A 23,514-nucleotide genomic window follows, 5' to 3' on the forward strand; every position below is an offset into this window, starting at 1 on the left:
CTAATCCAGTCAGTTTTTAAAGTGGATTGAATAAATCTAGCACACGTTTTTTGTTCCCCATATACTGTACAAAAGCTGAAATAGTTCTTAGTCTGATCAGTCTTGTCATCATGTCAGCAGGCTATGATGCTTTTGGCCTGTGATATTTATGGATTTGCTTGTATGTTTGTGAGTAATCTGCACATATCATGAGCAACGAACACTAAGGGGACTTTTCTCGACATACATTTGTATTTTAGTGCTGCTGACCGCATGCCTACATCACGGGATAATTTCTATGTAGACCTACACTTACACATTGTGCAGGGAACTCAGGTTGTTGACTAACAAGGGGAAGTGTTCATGACAAGCTAACAGGGCCACAGGAGAATGATGTTCAGAAAGAGGTGCTATTTATTGACACCATCATATCTGTTGAGTTTTAAGTCATATTGTCTTCCAGCTAAAAAAACAAACAAACTGACCTACAGGAAATGTAAGATGAATGAAGATGTAGGTCCTGCTTACTGAAGAAGGTTATGAAGATGAGAAAATGTGCATCCTTTTGCAGGATCCCCAAAAGAAAAGCAATTACATGAAAACCTGGATGTGACGGTTTCTTTTGTTATAAACTAGCATGGCAAAAGTATAAATGCTAATGAAAATCAATGGAAAAAAGTAAAAACTGGCGTCAATATAAGGCTACCCAAAACATTAGGAAACGTTGCACCAAATTCAATATGTAAAACTTCTTATTTGTGCAAAATTATGGATCTATCTGGCAACTGTAGGTTTTAGTTGGTTTAGTTTAGATCTCTATTCAATTATCTTGTTGTGGTGTTAGATAAATGAATTTTAATTTCATATAGAAATCTCTTTTTCCCGACTTTGGTAGGATACACTATTTAGCCTACAACTTCCCACTTTTCCTAAAACTGTAACTCGACACCTGACATCATCATCATCGTTCTTGTCTGATGTTTTAGCGATTCCAGATGGAGAGGGACTTCTCCCCTTTCCTGCAACAACAGTAACTTCCTCAAAACTCCAGCATATAAAAAAGGTCGTCGTCTCGTCGACTAACCAGTTGTAAACCAGCATCTTTTGTTCTGAACTTCTGGACATCCAGGTAAGCGTTCCTCATTGTCACTCTGTAGCTTATTTTTCTATCATATTGAATAGAGTTAACATTGTTAATGTTTTAACATTCGTAAAATAGGCTATTGTCGAAACATTTGACGTAATGTGTGCAGCTTTGCTATACTTTCGCTTTCTTTTCTTTTCTTTTTTTACGAAACGTTTAAAATGAAAACCTTTTAAAGCAATTTTTCTTTGTAGACAGTAATTTTCTTCTTCCTCACTTCGGATACAACCACTCGACCCTTACTTCTCTAAACTGACCTAAATAGTTTACAGTGGGGGTTTCGTTTTTGCAAGTGGTTTACGTTTAACAGGCACGTACTGTAAGTTGCACGAGCATGTTATAGTACGCCTAGTGGGTTTACACCTCTCGCTGTATGTCTGTTTTTCAGGGCATCATGCATACATTTGGTGGAATTCCTCTTCTCGTGGTGGTGTGGTGTGGACTAGCTCACAGTCTGGACAATCTCTCACTGGATGAAGCATGGGAGAGCTGGAAAATCACCCATAGGAGGGAGTACAATGGCCTGGTGAGTACTAAGACTATCAAAATAGTCAAATTTTCTCGGGGTTATAAAAGAGTTAAAGTCCCTTTATAGGCAATAATTGTATCCCTTAAAACTAATCTTTGATCACCAAAATTATATATTTAAATGTTTTTTTTCCTTGAAAAAAAAAAATCCTCATGCCTTAATGCAACTCTACACCCTTGCCTCATTTAGTTCTATGAATATGCAAATGAGTCCGCCTCCACTCACACCAGCTGTTTGTGACCTCAGAAACACCAGCGATTTCAAACTGTTTTTGAGATAGTCTTTAGTTCAATCCAGTTTTAAGCATAAAATACTCAGCAATTATTTTGACTTATGCATTTGTTCACGATTTGTCTTAAAGCATATTAAAAACACCACATAATCATAAAACAGTTTAATTTTCACTACATAGGGACTTGAATTAGGTTGGTGAGCTAGTTTGTATTGTTTTTGTTTTTATGACTACATTGATTGAAATGTACTGGGCTGGCTAAGTCCCTTTCTGATGGGGCTTTGTTTTTACATGCAAATTATTTCTACAGCAATACTTTTATTTGGAGTAGTCATTGTTTGTGTCAAGTATTTACACGTGTGTTTCATGGCGGACAGGATGAAGAGTCTATTCGACGGACGATTTGGGAGAAGAACATGCTGTTTATTGAGGCCCATAACAAAGAGTATGAACTGGGGATTCATACTTATAATCTGGGCATGAACCATTTTGGAGATATGGTATGTATACCGGTATATACTAATATTTGACTGCTGTGAAATGCTTAACCCATATATATATATATATATATATATATATGGGTTTTAACATTCATATATTTGTATATATATATATATATATATATATATATATATATATATATATATATATATATATATATGTGTGTGTGTGTGTGTGTGTGTGTGTGTGTGTGAAACTGCAAACTGTCAGAACTTCAGTAATACATTCAGAATATACATAATACATAGTAAAACATTCCACTATTAGTCCTATAGAATGATAAATAATATTTTATAAAATGTATTTTATTACACATTTGCTAAATGTGAATCAATCACATTTAAGTTCAGTTTGTCTATAGATCATATTTTACATGTGCAGTGCCAAGTGTCAGGCCCAGTTGTCAAGATTAAGGTGTCAAAATTCAACATAATTTAGCTGTTTTGTTATCTTACTTGCTAAACCTGTTTGCAGATAAGGAAGCTTATGGCAACAGGAACATTCCATCAACAAAATATGTTTTTTTAAAAGCCTGTTTACTGAAACTAGATCTAACATTTCAACGTTTTGGAGGATTGGTCAACAATTAGAAGTGAGATCCTTTTTGTCCAATTCTTATCTCTCTGCCCAATTCTTATCTCTCTGCAGACATTAGAAGAAGTGGCAGAGAAGGTGATGGGACTCCAAATGCCCATGTACCGTGACTCATCAAACACATTCGTGCCTGGTGACACAATGGAGAAGTTGCCCAAATCAATTGACTACCGTAAACTGGGATACGTCACTTCTGTCAAGAACCAAGTGAGGAAATAACAAAATATTCCAGTAATATTTCTTGATTCTGAGATCTCTCACATGATTAACCTTATCATCATCCTCACATCAACTCCTGGTTGTAAGAAATGTGCATTCAAATAATTTTCCATAGAATGAGTATTATCATTACAACCATTGGCTTCATCTGTTTAGATTTCAAGCCAACTACAGTTATCATTGTACTTAAGCACCATCTAGTGGTTCAAACGATTAAGCTTGTATTTTTAAATCAGAAGAATAGTCTGCTTCTTAGTAAAGTGCTGTTTTTCTCTTGCTCTCCTCAGGGTTCGTGCGGCTCATGCTGGGCCTTTAGCTCTGTTGGGGCTTTGGAAGGTCAGCTGATGAAGACCAAAGGTCAACTGGTAGACCTCAGTCCTCAGAACCTGGTGGACTGTGTGACTGAAAATGACGGCTGTGGTGGAGGATACATGACAAATGCTTTCCAATACGTCGCAAAGAACCAAGGCATTGATTCAGAAGAGGGCTACCCCTATGTTGGAACGGTACGGGTCAGCCTTAAAGACATTTTTTTTTTTGACAAATCTTATTTTTTTATGGTATATTGCAGTATTTATTTTAAATCCACATGCTCTCATAACATTTATGGATTTTTTAATAGACATTTCAGTTTATGTTTATCTAAAATGTTTAATATATAACAGTTTCTTAAAAATAAGAATTAAAATAAACTAAAAAAAAAATGACAACTAAATTCATAAAATGATCCAAAGATGGGAAACCCTTAAAAATTCTATGAAATGTCTAAAAGAATCCTTTATGGTTCTGTATAGAACCTTTTGTTCTAAGAAAGAAGTGACATAGGCAGCACTGTTCACACACTTTTAAACCAAGCAGTTGGTCAGCACAGCAAATTCACGTAACCAATTTAAACATAATCTGCATTGGGATTTTTTTTTCAATGATTAATTTAAATGATTGGATTAAGGTCACACCCAACCAATGATTTACCTATTGACAGTCTTAATTTTAATTTTTAATTTTTCTTCATCTCACTACTTCCCCCTGCAGGATCAGAATTGTGCCTACAACAGTTCAGCGAGAGCAGCCAGTTGTAAAGGGTATAAAGAGATTCCTCAGGGTAATGAGAGGGTACTGACTACCGCGGTGGCAAAGGTGGGACCTGTGTCAGTGGGTATAGATGCCATGCAGTCCACCTTCCTGTACTACAAAAGCGGTACTTAACATCTATATACCATCTGATTTGTGTTGATTTGCTGAAATCTTTCAAATAAAGGCTACTAATAAGACTAAAAGCTTGACCTTTACTATATCCAAAACCCATTTCTACTGTAGGTGTGTACTATGATCCCAACTGCAACAAGGATGATGTCAACCATGCAGTGCTAGCTGTTGGTTACGGAGTCACACCGAAAGGCAAAAAGTACTGGATTGTGAAGAACAGGTGAGGAAAATCTGTTCTTCAAGAGAGCAGATTTGTTTAAAATAATAAATAAATCATTTAAATAAAATTATTCCATTTAAAATAAAATAAATATGTCATTTATATTTAATTTGGAAATTTAAAGTTAATTTAAAAATAAATTAATAAATGTGCATTTAGTAGTGTCTTCTCCTAATCCATCTGGTTTTTTTTTCTGCTTCTGAAGTTGGGGTGAAGACTGGGGAAAGAAGGGGTATGTCCTGATGGCTCGTAACCGTAACAATGCATGTGGTATTGCCAGCCTGGCCAGTTACCCAATCATGTGAGAGCTGGAAGCATGGAGCTCAAAAGGGACCAAACCAAACTTGTCTGATGCTGACCAATAACAAAAGGGACTCATTATCACTATCAATGACCTCTCAGACACTCTCTAAAAGAAGCAATTCATTTAAAATCACAAGGTTGTGTTTTTTTTTTCTCTTGTGTGTTAGATGTCTTGTTTTTAATCCCATGCAGTTGAAACTGTTTTGTGCAATATTTAAAATTCAAAAGGGAAGTTTTGATATTGTGTATATACAGTCCACTAAGTTTTTTTTTTTCTTACTCCCCTGGTGGGATCTGAGATCTCTGTTTTATATTTTGATTATATAAATTACCAAGGGCTTTTTATTACCATATTAAATAAAACCGTTAATTTTGAGTATCATACTTGGGTGAAGGTCTCTTAGTGTTTACCTCAAAAGGATAATTTTCTAATGTAAAAAAGGTCACACTAACATTCTAATAAATACAAGTCAGTATCACACCTCTGTAAAATTCAGAGAATAAAACATCAGTGCTAACGCCTTTATTTTGAATTCTGAGAACGTTTTTATAAACCATGCAAACGTAAGACGTTCCTGTGTTTATGAAGACTTGGTTTTAGTTTTGCTGAGGAGGAAGAGAAAGCATCAGAGAATTTATTTGGGGAAGTTGAAACCAAGAGAAGCCAAGTCAAGAAATCAAAGACCATAGAATTAAGAGCTAAACTAAATGATGACAGTTATGTTGTGTAGCAAGAAATCATATGACCATAACTGAAGCACTTCCTCATCAGATGAATGACTCATATTTCCCCTTTTGTGTTCACATTCAGTCATTTTAACTTAAAATCTTTTCATTTTGACTTTATTTAAAAACTCAACCTGAAAACAAATAATACAACATCAGAACTTCAGTAATACATTCCCACAATTCTGCAAACTAAGCCTAGCCAACTTTCTGGATGACTGAAATCTTCAGTAATTATTGTTCAAAGAAAATTTCACAATGTTCCATAAAGGTGACCTGAGATGATATTGTTCTTAAAACACCATAACAATATATTAAATTTCTGAGAGACAAATACTAATTAGCCTATCTCTCAGCTTGGATTGTAACTTAAGTTCAGTTATTGTTATAGAAGATGTCACAACACACATTTAATCATTTTAAATATGATTTTTTCATTCCATCGAAATCAGCACCAGTTCAGCACAAATATTGTTGAATCATGATGATGACTCATTAAGTGATCAGCAAATGAATCATGAAAGGAAAGAAATGTCTCATTGTTCCTCTACTCAAAGTGATTATGTAGCTTTTTAACATTTGGGCAAGAAAACATGTTACATTGGGTAAGAAAACATGTTCTTCTAGAACCTATAGCCTACATTTTCTGAAATACGCCAGACAGGTGTTTGTGCTTGTGTGCTCAAATGATGTTGTTTTTAACCACATGAGTTCCTCTGGCTGTCTTCCTGTTTCCTGTGTAATTTCATATATCATGTAATACATGATAATTATGGTTTTAGGCCTCAACTACCACATTGTTATCAAGTATTCTATATCTTGTCTGAAATAATACGGTGCATCAAGAGATTCGATTTTCTTCCGGTGTTTAATAGCCTACTAATTTCGCTAGATGGCGATACAAACACGACATGAGAAAACAGAATAAAAACCTAATTGTTTTCAAAGCGTTGGAAACTCTTAGAACCTATGAGCTGCCTACCTAGATAACATTTTGGTAACAATTTCTTCTACTCAACGTAAATTAGGCCTAGGCTACTTTTCATTTAGCAATTAGCAGCTCAGATGTAAACTGTTGGTATTTCTTTAACAGTTTCAGAGTAAAAGGTGTTCGCTGTTGGAAAACCCCTATCAAATTATTATTAATCAAAGCACATCGCGGGCACATTTTTACAACATAAATCTATATCTAATTCGTCTAATTGTATATAATTAGTTTGATATTTTAAACGTATGTTTATTTAATTTTTTTTTACATAATTCGCCTAAGGATTAATAAATAGTCTAATTAGTTATATATATATATATATATATATATATATATATATATATATATATATATATATATATATATATATATATATATATATATATATATATGAAGAGTTCAGATGCAAAAGCCTCTAAATGCCATTTGAAATTTTCTTCTAAAATGACCATTTTTATCAAGCTTGTATATTTAAGTTCAGTAATTTCACTTAAATGACAATTAATAGGTAATCTTCATTGCCATTTAAGTGAAATTACTGAACTTAAATATACAAGCTTGATAAAAATGATCATTTTAGAAGAAAATTTCAAATGGCACTTAGAGGCTTTTGCATCTGAACTCTTCATATATATATATATATATATATATATATATATATATATATTATAAGCTATAAACGTAAGTTTACTAGCCGATTATTTTTTTATTATTATTTTTTCAACATGTAGGGCGAAGAAAAAAGTAAACTAAGACAACAGTGGTGCCATATGACAATAGATTAGCACGTGATGGAACAAAATAAAAGCAAAGGAACCAGGAAATTACAGACGCTCATCGCTTCCTCGACAAACGACAAAGAAGTGCACAGGTGAGACGAAACTGATCTGAGTAACGTTAACGTTTCAGTGATTTCTTGTTCACTTTCACCTCGTGGGATATATTTTTGATAAAAGTCGTCTTTTTCGGAGGTTTCTCTCAAAATGTTTCTCTTTCGGTTTTAATTAAGGTGGTGACTGCGGTTTTATGAGTGCTTTTCCTGAAATATTTGAAATGTTGTCAGTGTTGTATTAGTCGTCTGTAGTAGCTACTAACTGGTTTAAAGGTAAAACGGTAAAAAACGCCCATAAATTAGAGTTAAATATGTTGTTAAAAGAAGGATCATATGAAGTCGATCAAACCCCGTCTTAGTTTAATTTCCGTTTCTTCCTCAGACTGGTAGCCTTCATGTGTTCTCTTGCTCCGTTATGTGGTTAACTTGTAAAATTGGCTTCCCTAATCTTGCTTAACGTCTTATAGTATTATAATATTCATTGATTTACTTAGATTTGTCTTTCTACCAATTTCTCTTTAACTTCATTTCTGGTCTACTTACGTAATGCGTTTCCTTCCTTTCTAAATCAGGATGTTAAATGGTAAATGGACTGCATTTTCACAGACCCATGGCCACCAAAGCACTTTAAATATCACATTCACTCACTCACTCACTTATACACCGACGGTGTATTCAGGATGACAGCATTTCTTTTAGATCTGAACATTTAAAATAAATAAACAAACAAAACTTTCATAAGTCTGCTTCACTGAACTGATCACTTCTGTGGTTGTCTGGTTGATGTAACATTTAGGCCATGTGTCAACATATTAAAGGGATAGTTCACTTTGAAATTAATTTTTGATATGTTTTAGCTTACCTCAAGGGCATCCAAGATGTAGGTGTCTTTGTTTCCACAGCATTTTCAATTTTGACATTTTTCGGTCAAACTGGTGTTGTCTGTCAGTCGTATGGGGATCTCCTAAAGAGCATGCACAGAGAAGTCCAAATTAAACATGATTTAATGACTGTAAATGTAAGTACACACTGATGGCCGACACGAGCGGTTTGTGTGAGAAAACGAACAGTATTAAATATAGTTTTACCTCTTGTTAACAGCCGTCGAACTGATCTGAATCAGATGTTCAACTGAACCGAACTGAACCGTCTCCAAAGTTACGCCAGAAGTGATCTCTCGCGCGTCTACGTCACGCATTGTTTACACCAAAGCCCGTCTACATTCTCTGTTTACAGGGAGATTTCGGAAGTTTCACCTTTCACTAAACATATTTGGATATACGGGAAACGCAATGGAAGACGATTTTGATATATCTAAATATGTTTAGTGAAAGGTAAAACCAGAGAATGTCTAATTGAAGAGAATAGGCTCTATGCACAACTTACTTCCGCATTCTGTTTGAACAGGTCTCATCGCTTCCGGTCCAGGTCTTTTGCTTCATGAAATTTTTTGCGGTTTTACTCAAGATAACTTGAAAGGAGCGAGCAAAGATTAGCATAACCAATGTCCCTCACATATGCAGATTGATATTTAAACGTTTTATATTTTTCTTCACAGTAACGTTTAGATATTTAAATGGAATAAAACGCCAATAACAAAGTGAACTAGGTAGGTTAGCTGATTACCTTAAAAATCCATAGATATCGTAGTCCGTTCTTACGCTCTAACACTTATGACAAGCGGATGCCATGAGACCTGTTTTCCGGTTTGGTCACGTGACGCTCGGCTGATTACTTCCGGTTTCTGAACTGGCTGCAGTAACACGTCTCTGTCCATGCGGGGGCGCTCGTGGTCGAGTGCAGGATGAATGGGAGTCAATGGGGTTTCACCCCCAGAAATCCACTTTTCTCAGGATATAATTTTTTGTCAAGTAATTTTAAAGTTGCATTCAAAGGGGAGGGCTAAGATAATACACTCAGCTGAAAACTGCATTTTTAAGTTCACTTATCTGTTCTAAAAATCCGTTCAAAACTGTGATGACGTCACACAATAGCAGAATGCTAGCGTGTTCCGGCCAACAATGGCCTAACCTGTAAGAAATCAAAAGGACATAAGTACTCGTACATTTGACTTTTGGCCTATAATCTACAGTATATTGAACTTGCAGAATCAACAATAAAATCTATGTTTATTTAACGACAAGCAGGTGAAAGAGACAGATTTAGCTGTTTAGCCCCATAGACTCCCATTCATTCTGCACTCGCCTGCAATCACCTTTTATGAGATCCCCATAGACCTCCATTATATGACTGACAGACAACAAAGGTTTGACCAAAAAATGTCAAAATTGAAAATGTTGTGGTAACAAAGACGCCTACATCTTGGATGCCCTTGAGGTAAGCTAAAACATATCAAAAATTAATTTCAAAGTGAACTAACTATCCCTTTAATTCATGAGAGTATATTAACAGAAACAATGATGTTTTAATGCATGCCAGTAACTTTTTCATTGACCGTTTTGTTCACAGGCCATGATGTTCGGGAGCTTGCTGTTTGCCGTGTGTTGTAGCGCAGCACTGGCCCATTTTAACTCGAATCTAGACCAGCACTGGGAGTTGTGGAAGAAGACTCATGGCAAGTTTTACTCCACCGAGGTGAGAACATGAGCTTCATAAGCATTGATCTGATGATCCCACAGACAGCTGGTCTTTCAATCTTCTTTAAGATTTCGGCTGATCTTAATTTCACGATTAGCTTAAAATGATGGAGTTACATTGATGTAAATATATTGAAATATTAATGATTTTAAAATGGAAGCATTAACAAGGATAATGCAGTGACCGTTGTCTCACACAAACGCATCACACGTGTGATCCCTGTAATATGTATTGCAGGTTGAGGAACTCGGCAGGAGGGAGTTGTGGGAGAAAAACCTTGAACTTATCACCCTTCATAACCTGGAGGCCTCCATGGGCATGCATTCATATGACCTGGCCATGAACGACATGGGTGACATGGTGTGTGAGTGCGCACACACTCACTGATATGTCTTTTTTCTTCATCTTCCAGTTTTTACAAGAGAAAAAAAATCTCTCCTGGCATGTGATACTGCTTTATTTATCTAGCTAATGAGAGATTTAAAGGAGTAGTTCACCTTGAAATGAAAACACTGTCAGTAATTACTCTCCCTCGTGTTGTTCCAACTCCGTAAGACTTTCGTTCATCTTCAGAACACAAATTAAGATGTTTTTGATTAAATCTGAGAGCTGGATCACTCCTCCATAGGCTTCCAAGGGATTGAAACTTGTCGTCACTAAAAAGTTATTAAAGACATTGTTAAAATGGGTGTCAAGTTTCAATCCCCTAGAAGCCTATGGAGGAGTGATCCAGCTTTCAGATTTAACAGTTGAAATGAACAAAAGTCTTATGGGAAACAACATAAGGGTGAGTAATTACTGACCGAATTTTCATTTTGGTCTGAACTATCCCTTTAAGATTTGTTCACAGATCAACTTTTTTTTTCTTCTGTTTTCCTTACTCAGTTGTACAGCTATAGTGTTACAATTTCCCGTTCAAATATTTCTATTTTGTTTCATATTGATTCACAGACAACAGAGGAGATCCTTCAAACATTAGCCATGACTCGTGTCCCTCCTGGCTTTAAGAGGCAAACCGCGACATTCGTGGGCTCTTCTGGGGCTCCTATTCCAGACTCTCTTGACTGGAGAGATAAGGGATATGTCTCCAGTGTGAAAATGCAGGTATTAATGTATTAGACATTTGATTGTATGATCTCTGCTCAATTTGCTTTGCTTTTGTTTTGTTTTAAATCTATATAAATGTATTATGTAGCATTAAGGCAGTTTATATAGCTTCTGGACTGCCTACATTTTAAGTTTGCCAAAGGAAAATTGTGCTGGGTATTTTTTGATACTGGTGCCAAATCGGTACTTTAAAAACTGTACCGGTTCCTGAATGATACTTTAAATTTGTTTTGAAAAAAACCCCAAAAAACCCCAACATTTTTTCATAATATACGTTTGCACATCACATTTTCAATGATTCTCAAACGACTCATCAGATCAAATCAATCGCATTGAAAACAAAAATGCCAATTCTTGCCATAACGTAAGCTCTGCCTGTCCTGAGGCTTCATACACCATAAACTAAGCACAGTAACGAAAAATGACGTCGATTTTTACCTTATCAATCCGAGCACGAGTCCAATAATAAAAACCCTGGAAGAACTAGTTATTCAACTTGAACCTCCATCGCAAGGACGACTTGAGCAGGGCATATCTCAGTGATGCTCTACTCAGTTTGAGGCACATTATGAGATTTTGCAACTGTAATTCCTCACCATCAGATTTGGCGTTAACAAGTAACAATCTTCATTAACAAACCAATTATTTTACTTGTTCTAATTTCTTTACAATCTTTATCAATAACAGTGCATGTATGCAATCAATGTATGCATTAGCCAAGCTCTAGTGTGAATGACTGATGCATGCAGAGGGAGCATGTGGAACCCGGGGAGCGGTTCTAGCAGACCAATCACATCTTTTGAAGTACACGTAGAATTGATGCGTTGTTATGTTTTTGGAGAGGTGTATGACACGTCAGGGTACGCGCGCTACACACAGCCTACAACTGGAGGTCAACGCAGAAGTATAAATTGGGCTTTAATCTTTCCTCAAAGCAGTGAGAACAGAAAATATGCATTAATAGACACAATTTTAGGTAATGGTGTCCCACAGCTGACGGGCAGAAGTATTTCAGTAAGACAGTAATGCGAGTTAACCAGTTAACAGGAGGTCTATGCAATATAAAACTCAAAACTAAGTATTTTGAACACCACCATCTTTCAAGAGCAAGCGGTTTGCGAATCCTGCATTGAACTCTGAGATTTGAGAAGCAGTCATAAGTAAAATAAAGGGAACACTGTTATACAGTTGTGGAATCATGGTAAATTAATTTTAACAACGGATTTCACATGCTCATTCTTGGGCCGTGAAAAAAAAAAAAACCTGGCTTTACCTTCACATTGTAGAGCACAGCGTCTTCTCGACATGATGCTGTCCAGCATCCACAGGAATCAGCTGCCAGTTTGGGGTTCAAATTTTCCCTGGTGTCTACATGTGCAAAAGTGGGCGGGCAATATGCTAATGTTTCATCTTGACATCACAACAAAGTGGTTTTTGACTCATTTTAAAAACGATTCATTTCATTGATTCAGAGTTGACTCTTTCTTTTGAAAAATAATAACTTTACAGTGCACTTTCTTTGCAGGATGTTTTCATTCACTACATCAGGTGTGCCCAGCCCTGCTCCTGCCGATCGACTGTCCTGCACAGTTTATCTTCAACCCTAATCAAACACACCTGAAGCAACCAATTAAGGTATTCAGGATCACTTGAAAACTAAAAGCAGGTGTGTTTGATTAGAGTTGGACATCATAGATGCACACTAGACCTCACCTTGGCTACGGCAGTTCATTGGAACGAATGCGTCAATAGAGCCGCCATCTTGAAACAGGGGAGCCCCCCCACTTTAATGCATCAGCGTCAATGTAGTAGACGCAGGTCTAACGGAAATAAAATCACCATAAATCATCATTAATGCAATTTTTCTTGTTTTTTTTGGTTTGTTCCAATGGTCAGACATGTTTTTATCATTGATTCCTGAAAGAACTTTTTTTTTTAAAACATTCTTCCTAGTTCAGATTTCATCCGTGAACATCATACGCTGCACAAAAGTCCGCCACCACCAATGAATTCGAAGTAAAGGCAGAGATAGCAGCGTTACCAAGATGGTGGCGGTTTTGACGCATGCTTAGAACCCCAAGGTGAGGTCTAGTGTATATGTCTACGGTTGGACATGAACTGTGCAGTACAGTCGATCGGCAGGAGCAGGGTTGGGCACCCCTGCACTACATTAAAAGGTCATTTTCAAAAATCCATAATGGGGACTCTTTTAAAAAAAACAAGGAGCATTAAAATGATGGTGAATGACATTAAAGAATGCTTTATTGAAAAACGATATATATACATTTTTTTAAAAGTATATTTAAATGTATAAATATTAGTAGCCTAAATGCAAAACAACAAATTTACATAACCTAAGCCACCTAATCACATCAGTGTGTATTTTACACAATATGAAAGCACATTTGAATTTTACATCACACGATCTGAACGTTCTAATCACACCAGTGTGATTGATCGCACACTCAAAGGAGTAACTAGTGATGATACGGTGATCCGTTTGGTAGAACCAGAGGGCAAATATTTCAATCGACAGCTCAGGCATTTAAGTGGAACCAAATATACGTCTTTGATTCGGTCCGGTAACATATAGGTTACATGGGTACCTGTTACATATTGGCACCGGGTTTCGGTACACAACCCTGGGAAAATTGCTGAGACATTGATTGTGGTTTGGCTATTGCTCATGATGTCAAATGAATTGGCCCCATTCTCTGTCAGAGAACATGCATACATACAAAAAAGAAAGTTTCACTTCCTTTGTTTTTCTTAATGTCCTGTCAGTGTCTGAGGACATTTATTTCCCCTTTTTTTTTTTTGTAACTTCCCTGCAGTGAGTTGGAAATTCAAAAATCATCAACTAAATGCATTGTCAGAACGATGTTTCCTGTTTTAGTCGTTTTATCATGTTTTTCTCTCTGCTGTCAGGGTGCATGTGGCTCTTGTTGGGCGTTCAGCTCTGTTGGGGCTCTTGAAGGTCAGCTGATGAAGACCACAGGGAAGCTGGTCGACCTCAGTCCTCAGAACCTGGTAGACTGTTCCTCCAGATATGGAAACAAGGGCTGCGGTGGTGGTTTCATGAGTGCTGCTTTCCAGTATGTCATTGATAATGGTGGAATAGACTCAGATTCATCTTACCCTTATGAAGGAGTGGTAAGTTGTTTGTGTGGATCCACATGAAGAACAATTTACATCTAATAATTACACTTGAAGAAACGTTAAGCACACAAATGTTTGGTTGCGTATTTGAATTGACAGGGCCTGTTACCACAGATTCTGATCCATACATTTACAGTCTCTACATTGCTGGATTTATTTTGTTGGAGCATGCAATATTGTAATCCATTGTCATTTATAGGTCTAATGTGTAATGTAATAAATAAATGTGTCCTACAGCAAGGGCAGTGCAGATACAATCCATCCCAGCATGCAGCAAACTGCACCAAGTACTATTTCGTCCGTCAGGGAGATGAAGAGGCCTTGAAGGAGGCTTTGGCCAGTGTCGGGCCGATTTCAGTGGCTATTGATGCCACCCGTCCTCAGTTTATACTGTACCGCAGTGGTAAATATATATATTTTTATTTTCAGTTCAAATTCTTGTTGTCAGGGCTGTGATGTTATCTCACATCTGTCCGCAGGAGTTTACAATGACCCTACCTGTACCAAAAAAGTAAACCACGCAGTGCTGGCTGTGGGATACGGTTCGATTGCTGGAAAGGACTATTGGCTGGTCAAAAACAGGTATAATCAGAATCATTGAAGGTTTGTGATTTATAAATGGTCTCATTTTGGAAATGTACCCACTAATGAGAGACATTTTTGTAAAAGCAGACCGTCTTTGTCAAAACATTGAAAGGAAGAAATGCAGATACTTATTGTTTTCTTTTAACAGTTGGGGTACCAGATTTGGAGATGGTGGCTACATCCGTATGGCCAGAAACCAGAATAACATGTGTGGCATCGCCTCATACGCCTGCTTCCCGGTTATCTAAGTGAAACCCTGTTGAAATGTGTGAACATATCAAATAAGATATTTACTGTTTTATAGTCTAATTTCTTGTATGTATGTGTGTGCTTTTTTTATTTCCTTTTTATATTGACAAATTTATATCTTTTATAAAATAAATATTGATTTTTTAATGTTTTCTGGCTTGTGAAGCTTTAAAAGAATGTAACTTCATTCAATTCAGTATGTTTTACAAATGGTCATTGGAACATCACAATAGTTTAACTTGAGAGTTATTAAAGGTTTTCTTCATGACTGGATCTTTGTGGTTTGTTATTGCTGTTACTTCATGCTATAATTGATAAATACTGCAAAATTGTATAAACTAAAATTGTCCATTTTGATTTAATGGTGACTTTAATGAGACCTATTTGTCTCAGTGGGTAAGTTGCGCATTTGATCCAGAGATGTATTGCTAATAATTATGTAAAAAGTCATAAATTAAAGTGTGCAACTTATCCACTAGCATGTCTCAATCAATTGTTTTACTGTACAAGTTTGGAATGTTTTGACTTGTTGATGCTGAGTTCACCACCAGATGGTGGTATTGCACGTACATTTAATTTGCTTATGGCTGTTCAGACCGCCTCAAAAATGATAGTCTAGTGTTTTATTAGCGATGTTATTAGTTTACATCACTAATTGATGTGTAGTTTTCGATGTTATTCAGAAACAAATATGCAAGACCATTTGTATATCAATTTATACGAATTGGTTGGTTAAATGGCCGTAACAAATGGATTTGGAGAAAAGCTTGACTTAACTAGACATCAGTTAATGATATTTTAGATTAGTTGAAACAAATCTCTTTTCAAACTACCTTTTCATTTATCTAATCTCAACTATCTCAAGATGGCAAATATGTAGCCTATGGTTTTCTGGGGAGAGCGAATGCTAGCCCATGTGGTGATCCAACAACTATAGCCTATCTTTTTTCCTTTGAGTTAAATCGATTTTTTACTCATGTAACAGGGGTAAGCATAAATTAAGACTGTACCACATGACAATGGACAGAGATTAGCACGTGATGGAACTAAATAAATGCAATGTAACTACCAGGAAATCCAATTCATTATCACTTCCTCTATTGACGACGAAGAAGTCTAGCTTAACGAGACGAGAGTGCACAGGTAAGACGAGACACGTCGGAGTTAATTTCTTCTTCACTTTCATGTGTCGTTTTAATATGTAGCCTATATATTTTGTATCGTATCTTCCTCTCTGATAGTTTTTCTCAAAAGGTTTCTCTTTCAGTTTTAATGTAGCCTATTGACCATGTCTGTATTAGAGAGTTATAAAATGCTGCATGGATTTGATTCCTTTATAGAAAACTCAGGTGTGTTTCACTCCATAGACATCTGTATGTATGTAAATATTACTGTTCAAAAGATTGGGGTTGGTCAGATTTTTTTTAATGTTTTTGAAAGAAAACTGTTAAGATCACCAATACAGCATATATATTATTAATAATACTGAAAAAATAGTAATTGCTTGATTGTGAAATATTACAATTTATTACAGTTTAATTTATCTTTTACTATTGTAATATGTTTTTAAATGTAATTTATTTATGTGATACAAAGCGGGATTTTTTAGCAGTCATTACTCAACTGCAGTCTTCAGTGTCACATGATCCTTCAGAAATCAGAAATGCTCAAGAAAAATGTAGCTATTATTAATGTTGAATGTTTTTTTTTCAGAATTATTCGGTGAATAAAAATATCAATATCAATATATATATATATATATATATATATATATATATATATATAAATACTTAATTTAATAGATACAATATTTCATTAAAGAGACTTATTTTTATACCATTGAATAATATCATAGTATGTACTTATAATCCTTAAAGGGATAGTTCACTTTGAAATTAATTTTTAGTATGTTTTAGCTTACCTCAAGGGCATCCAAGATGTAGGTGTCTTTGTTTCCACAGCATTTTCAATTTTGAAATTTTTTGGTCAAACCGGTGTTGTCTGTCAGTCATACACTGGAGGTTAAGGGGGTCCTCCCTCGGTTCACCTCAAAGAGCATGCAAAGAGAAGTCAAAATTAAACATGATTTAATGAATCGTAAATGTAAGTACACACTGATGGCCTAAGACACGAAACGAGCGGTTTGTGTGAGAAAACGAACAGTATTTATATCGTTTTTACCTCTTGTTAACAGCCGTCGAACTGATCTGAATCAGATGTCCAACTGAACTGGACTGAACCGTCCAGACGTTACGCCGGAAGTGATCTCTCGTGCGTCTACATAACGCATTGTTTACACAGAGATTTCGGAAGTTTTACCTTTCACTGAACATATTTAGATATATCGAAATCGTCTTCCATTGCGATGTCCCGTATATCTAAATATGTTTAGTGAAAGGTAAAACTTCCTAAATTTCCTAAAAAAAACTTCCTCCGTGTAAACAATGCTTTAAGGCAGGAACAAGGCAGGAAGTGCAATAATCAGGCTTCAGTCTTCTCTGTTAAAATCAATGGGATTGCTATGTCTATTTCTTTTACTGTCAATGTGTAGCACACATCTTGTTTTAGATGTGTGCTTTCATGATGTTGTCATGTTCTGTGTGAACAATTGTGGCTCATGAGTGTTCTCATTGTTCTTCATGTCACATTGCTTGTGATTTGTTTTACTGGCCATATGCAGTTTTTTGTCATGTTTGTTGTGAGAGCATGGCTTGTCATGTGTGTTTCTTTGTGTCATCTGCTCACCTGTCGATTGTGTCTCCCATCTTGTTTTCTGATTATTCTGCCTTGTTACCTGCCTTGTTTTCTCCTTGTCTTTGCAGTCCTGTGCTGGTTTGTAGTTTTTGTTTGTATTTTGTTTTATTTTATTATTAAAATAAAGCCCATCAACAGCCTTTCACCATCCCCACACCTGACAGTTGAGTTTTAAAAAAAAGAGCTTCCCCTCTTTGAAAGACCAGCAGTCGCCACTGGATTGTATATTGCATTTCTGTCAATAGATCTTCAAAAATATTTTACATTGCACCTTTAATGCATGCCAGTTACTTTCATGGACCGTTTTGCTCTTGTCAGGCCATGATGTTCGGGAGCTTGCTGTTTGCCGTGTGTTGTAGCGCAGCACTGGCCCAATTCAACTCGCATCTAGACCAGCACTGGGAGTTGTGGAAGAAGACTCATGACAAGTTTTACTCCACCGAGGTGAGAACATGAGCCTCATAAGCATCTATCACAGCTGATCTTTTGCCCACTGCTAGTATCGTATTTTGTTTATCAATGTTCAGTGAGGAAAACAAAACTCTTCCTTGTTACCCAACAAACTGGTAAAGCTTGTTTCATGGGCATTTTTGATAGATAATTTATTTGCATTCATGTGAGACTTAATAAATAGTTATAAATAGTTTTGACAAGTGATGTCAGTAGTTTAATATCTTGCTGCATTAAAATGTTGAATCATCTTTTGTTCATATTGGCAGTTTGAGGACCTCGGCAGGAGGGAGTTGTGGGAGAAAAATCTTGAACTTATCACCCTTCATAACCTGGAGGCCTCCATGGGCATGCATTCATATGACCTGGCCATGAACCACATGGGTGACCTGGTGAGAACATGAGTCCAATTAAACTTTTTGCCTTGTCTTTTTGTTCATGATTTCTGTCAGACAAAAATCTCCTGGCATGCAATACATTTGCATGATTTGAACATTGTTTACTATATTAGAGAACAATATACATCATCCGAATACAATACAGTTAATGTAATTTTTCGTTATGTTTTACTTGCAATAAGTTCTTGATCTAATTTGTCTAGATTTTATACAGTCATAAAGATAAGCATAATAATAATAATTAGTGACATTTATATAGTGTTTTTTTGGGGTACTTAAAGCGCTTTACATATGGGGGGGGGGGGGGTCATCCCACCTGGATGATGTGATGGCAGTCATAGTGCGCCACAGCGCCCACCACATACCAGTTTATCAGCCATTTATTGGTCATTTAGGGGCGTGATCCTCGTCAAGACAATCTCCTGAACTCCAAACTGAATGTCAGAATGGGAAAGAAAGGTGATTTAAGCAATTTTGAGCGTGACATGGTTGTTGGTGCCAGGCGGACCTGTCTGAGTATTTCACAATCTGCTCAGTTACTCACACACAATCATTTCTAGGGTTTACAAAGAATGGTGTGAAAAGGGAAAAACATCCAGTATGTGGAAGTCCTGTGGGTGAAAATGCCTTGTTGATGCTAGAGGTCAGAGGAGAATCGGCCGACTGATTCAAGCTGATAGAAGAGCAACTTAGCTGAAATTTCTTGGCACACTTTAGGCCCATTAGTGCCAATTGGGCATTGTTTAAATGCCACGGCCTACCTGAGCATTGTTTCTGACCATGTCCATCCCTTTATTGCCACCATGTACCCAGCCTCTGAAGGCTGCATAGGCTAAATGCTCTGCAAAGCAAGCAACAAATTGATCATCTGTAACTCACAATTCTCTGTTTGTCATGTTGAATCACAGACAACAGAGGAAATCCTGCAAACATTAGCCACGACTCGTGTTCCTCCTGGCTTTAAGAGGCAAACAGCGACATTCGTGGGCTCTTCTGGGGCTCCTATCCCAGACTCTCTTGACTGGAGAGAGAAGGGATATGTCTCCAGTGTGAAGAACCAGGTATTATACCATACATTTTGAGATAATACTATCTGATATTTAGTCATTTAGATTTGTGTCTACATAGCTTTTCATTTTGTTTCTTTTGATAGACGAGACAAAAGCAATTTTAAAAATGTCAAGTTTCACATTGTAGTATTTCCCATGAATCCAACCTAAAATGCAGGTCATCAGGTCATGTGTTTCCTGTTTTAGTCGTTTTATCACGGTTTTCTCTGCTGTCAGGGTGCATGTGGCTCTTGTTGGGCGTTCAGCTCTGCTGGGGCTCTTGAAGGTCAGCTGATGAAGACCACAGGGAAGCTGGTCGACCTCAGCCCTCAGAACCTGGTGGACTGTTCCTCCAGATATGGAAACATGGGCTGCAATGGTGGTTATATGGACCAGGCTTTCCAGTACGTCATTGATAATGGCGGAATAGATTCAGATTCATCTTACCCTTATGAAGCAGTGGTAAGTTGTTTGTGTGGGTCCAAGTGAAGAAAAAACAAGTGATAATTACAGAAGAATGAATATGAAAAAACAATCCATACTAGAAGTGACTAGAACGGTTGCTGTAAAATTTTAGCAATATATATCAGGTCTCTACATCACTGGATTTGTTAGTGTTTGGTACATTATTTAAAAGCTGCAATCCATCATCATTATCATTATGAGTATAATCTAATAAATAAATGTGTCCTACAGCAAGGGCAGTGCAGATACAATCCTTCCCAGCGTGCAGCAAACTGCACCAAGTACTATTCTGTCCATCAGGGAGATGAAGAGGCCTTGAAGGAGGCTTTGGCCAGTGTCGGGCCGATTTCAGTGGCTATTGATGCCACCCACCCTAAGTTTATATTTTATCACAGTGGTGAGTATTTCTTTTCTACACATTTCAGTCATAGCGATTACCAGATTAGGTTTTTAAGTTGGAAATTGAAGGTCGAAATTCTTTTTCTTTTTCTAAGAAACTATTATGATATTATCTCATATCTGTCCACAGGAGTTTACAATGATCCATCCTGCACCCAACATATAAACCACGCAGTGCTGGCTGTGGGATACGGTGCACTTGAAGGGCAGGACTATTGGCTGCTCAAAAACAGGTGCAATCAGAATGATTGTGAAATTTTGTTGGCATAACCTGACTGGGTCTTTTTTGGAGGAGGGGGGTAGGGGTGGGTGGAAATAGAGGAGTTTCAAAACAAAGTCTTGTAAAAGCAAAACATGACAAAACATTTTCCCTTGGTTTCACAGACCAGGCTTAAGCTAGTCCAAGACTAAAATGCATGTTTGAGCTGTTTTAACTGAAAGCAACTTGCTCTGATATATCATGCCATATAATGTCACAATGGCAAAAAGCATGCTTAAGATGCAAACCAGTCATGTTATTTTCTAAGGCATGTTTATACAAGTCTAAGGCATAATCTAGGCCCTGTCTGTGAAACCCTGCCTTAGATGAATAAATGCAGATGCTGATTGTTTGCTTTTGCTTTAACAGTTGGGGTACCCCATTTGGAGATGGTGGCTACATCCGTATGGCCAGAAACCAAAACAACATGTGTGGCATCGCCTCATATGCCTGCTACCCGGTTATGTAAATGAAACCCTGTTGAAATATATGAATATATCAAAACAAGAAATGAACATTTTTATAATCTACTTTCTTAACATTAAATGTGTTTTTTGTTGTTGTTTTTACATTTTCTTTAAAAAAAAACCCAAATCTAATCTTATGAGTGTCTTACTAAATAAATAATGAATTTTAAATGTTTTCTTTTCCTATTTCTGATGCTTTAAAGGAAATATGCTTTCACTCTATTCAATATGTTTACAAATGACTTGGTTTTATTCAGTGCAACATCACAACAAACAGTTTCACATGAGGTATTAAAGGATTTCTCAAGATCAGCACACAATGTCCAGTTATGATTGACATTTAGATTGCTGTGATTTTTACACCTTTGGTTGATTAGCCACATTCATAAGGTAACACAAGGGAGAGAATGGCATAAAATGACACGGATGATACACCAGCAGAAAGAGATTTCAGATGAGTGATAGGTAAAAGAAAACACTTGCTACCTTTTCAGTCTGCTTATCTGAACTGTCAATAAATGGATCTCCAGATGCAAAAAAAAAAAAAAAGAAAGAAAAGCATTGAGAGTGAATTCTGTCAGCCTATGTTGTGATCCAATCAGGTTTACTAAAATTAGATATTTTTTGGGTGATTCATATGATACAGCTAGAACATACTTGCATCATATTTGTAGAGACAAACATATTTAACATTTATTTTTGTCTATCTTCACTTTTACATGGTAACACTTTGGTTCTTTTTTTTCTTTTTGGAGGGATAAGCAATCATAAGATCAGCAAGATCCCCTTTCTTGCTCCGATTGTCATTCCCATTTGGTCTTTAAATTGATAAATTGTTCTTCAATCGCTCTTTCTCTCTCTCTCTCTCTCTCTCTCTCTCTCTCTCTCTCTCTCTCTCTCTCTCTCTCTCTCTCACACGCACGCACACACACACACACACACACACACACACACGCTCAACACACAAACAAGGTTCTCTCTGCCTGCAGGTAGGGATGTGATTTAGTTGTGTTCACGGATTGATTCCAGCACATTTGGCTATAAAAACTTAGTAACGCACAGACGCTCCCTGAATGGATGGGATCTTTGGTACAGTTACATCTCAGCTACACTACACGACACATCACACACAGTTGAGGTAGATGAAATTAGAGCTGTCGGGTAGAACAAAAAGGGCCAAACGGGTTCCCCTCGTTGGGATAGCGGAATGGAACTATCACTTTAGATTTACACGTTGTATTAACTCTTCCAAATATATCCGAAGAGGTTAAAAACTACGCGAATATGCCGCGATTTATGTGTGCCCCTCTTCGTTGACAATAAGTCTGTGTGAACAGTGTATGCACCAGGAGGCGCCAAACACTAACGTACGTCAACCAGCATCTGCTAAACGTGATTTTTGGGACGCTACAGGTCATCGAGTGACCTCTAACCATCTACCGCTGTAATTTTGCAAATTATAAAAACCTAAATCCTTACATCTCCATGAAAAGAGAGGTCCACCCAGTTAACTACTAGCGCTGCAACAGGGTGACCTGGAGAGTTAAGACGCACAAGCTGACACCCTTTGCCCTATGCACAGCACGCTTACAATTGTCGCTCATTAAACTTTAATTCCCATCCCCAAACTCCAATTCACCACCCCTCCCCTTCCTCTGATCTGCCACCCCTCCTGGTGAACGCCCTAAGCCCATGGGCCTGGCTGAGCGGCGGCCCCAGCCACCGAGAGGACACAGATAAAAAGGGCCTCTTTGAAGTCGGCAAAAGTCGATGGCCTCTTTCATGGGCCCTCTTTCAAGTGCGTGCTGCGAAGGGGCCTCACTACATGCCCTGCAAAGGTTAAACACAGGGGAACGAGAAAGAGCATTGAAAAGGGGACGATCTCTCCCTCTACTGCCCACCCAAGAGACTTCAGCGCAGCATGTATGATCGTCGTACAGTAAATGTGGACTGCGGTGAGGAGATCACAGTTCAACACAGCCTAAATACAGAAGCATCTCGACTTCATAGCCACTTGTGTGCTGCTGTACGATCACGCTGAGTCTCAATCTGTTCAGTCAGGCTGTGGCCTAAAGGGTCTAAACATGCAGCATGAACATGGA

General features: G+C 37.2%; 2 protein-coding genes across 5 annotated transcripts; both read left to right on the forward strand.

Annotated features, from left to right (window-relative positions):
- Positions 1-967: 967 nt before the first annotated feature.
- LOC120484668 (cathepsin K) lies at positions 968-15,444 on the forward strand. Of its 3 annotated transcripts, XM_089117741.1 has the most exons (12): positions 968-1,108; positions 1,512-1,649; positions 2,262-2,384; positions 3,034-3,186; positions 3,486-3,704; positions 9,943-10,068; positions 10,309-10,431; positions 11,023-11,175; positions 14,107-14,331; positions 14,575-14,740; positions 14,817-14,919; positions 15,071-15,444. In XM_089117741.1, exons 2-12 carry the CDS (start codon positions 1,518-1,520, stop codon positions 15,168-15,170), a joined length of 1,623 nt encoding a protein of 540 aa, XP_088973867.1. In that variant the 5' UTR covers positions 968-1,108; positions 1,512-1,517; the 3' UTR covers positions 15,171-15,444. The 3 variants fall into 3 exon arrangements, with proteins under 3 accessions (XP_088973867.1, XP_039535920.1, XP_039535921.1); XM_039679986.2 differs by lacking the exons at positions 9,943-10,068; positions 10,309-10,431; positions 11,023-11,175; ... (2 more) ...; positions 14,817-14,919; positions 15,071-15,444 and adding exons at positions 4,231-4,396; positions 4,516-4,624; positions 4,830-5,309; XM_039679987.2 differs by lacking the exons at positions 968-1,108; positions 1,512-1,649; positions 2,262-2,384; positions 3,034-3,186; positions 3,486-3,704 and adding an exon at positions 7,372-7,512.
- On the forward strand, positions 7,460-21,587 carry LOC120484670 (cathepsin S). 2 transcript variants are annotated; one of them, XM_039679989.2, is made up of 8 exons: positions 7,460-7,512; positions 18,244-18,369; positions 18,645-18,767; positions 19,682-19,834; positions 20,060-20,284; positions 20,519-20,684; positions 20,817-20,919; positions 21,315-21,587. In XM_039679989.2, exons 2-8 carry the CDS (start codon positions 18,247-18,249, stop codon positions 21,412-21,414), a joined length of 993 nt encoding a protein of 330 aa, XP_039535923.2. In that variant the 5' UTR covers positions 7,460-7,512; positions 18,244-18,246; the 3' UTR covers positions 21,415-21,587. The 2 variants fall into 2 exon arrangements, with proteins under 2 accessions (XP_039535923.2, XP_039535922.2); XM_039679988.2 differs by lacking the exon at positions 7,460-7,512 and adding an exon at positions 16,182-16,314.
- Positions 21,588-23,514: the final 1,927 nt, after the last annotated feature.

This window comes from Pimephales promelas, chromosome 12 (assembly GCF_988280905.1).
Source record: "Pimephales promelas chromosome 12, fPimPro1.hap1.1, whole genome shotgun sequence".
NCBI classification, from domain to species: Eukaryota; Metazoa; Chordata; class Actinopteri; order Cypriniformes; family Leuciscidae; genus Pimephales; species Pimephales promelas.

What these genes read in the sequence shown, in the direction of transcription:
- LOC120484668 (XM_089117741.1), top strand. Translation starts at nt 1,518, where the DNA reads ATGCATACATTTGGTGGAATTCCTCTTCTCGTGGTGGTGTGGTGTGGA. An exon ending in GCAAGTTTTACTCCACCGAG is followed by an intron (nt 10,069 to 10,308) that starts GTGAGAACATGA and finishes TATGTATTGCAG; the next exon opens with GTTGAGGAACTCGGCAGGAG. An exon ending in TCTCCAGTGTGAAAATGCAG is followed by an intron (nt 11,176 to 14,106) that starts GTATTAATGTAT and finishes CTCTGCTGTCAG; the next exon opens with GGTGCATGTGGCTCTTGTTG.
- LOC120484670 (XM_039679989.2), top strand. Translation starts at nt 18,247, where the DNA reads ATGATGTTCGGGAGCTTGCTGTTTGCCGTGTGTTGTAGCGCAGCACTG. An exon ending in GTTTATATTTTATCACAGTG is followed by an intron (nt 20,685 to 20,816) that starts GTGAGTATTTCT and finishes ATCTGTCCACAG; the next exon opens with GAGTTTACAATGATCCATCC. An exon ending in TATTGGCTGCTCAAAAACAG is followed by an intron (nt 20,920 to 21,314) that starts GTGCAATCAGAA and finishes TTGCTTTAACAG; the next exon opens with TTGGGGTACCCCATTTGGAG.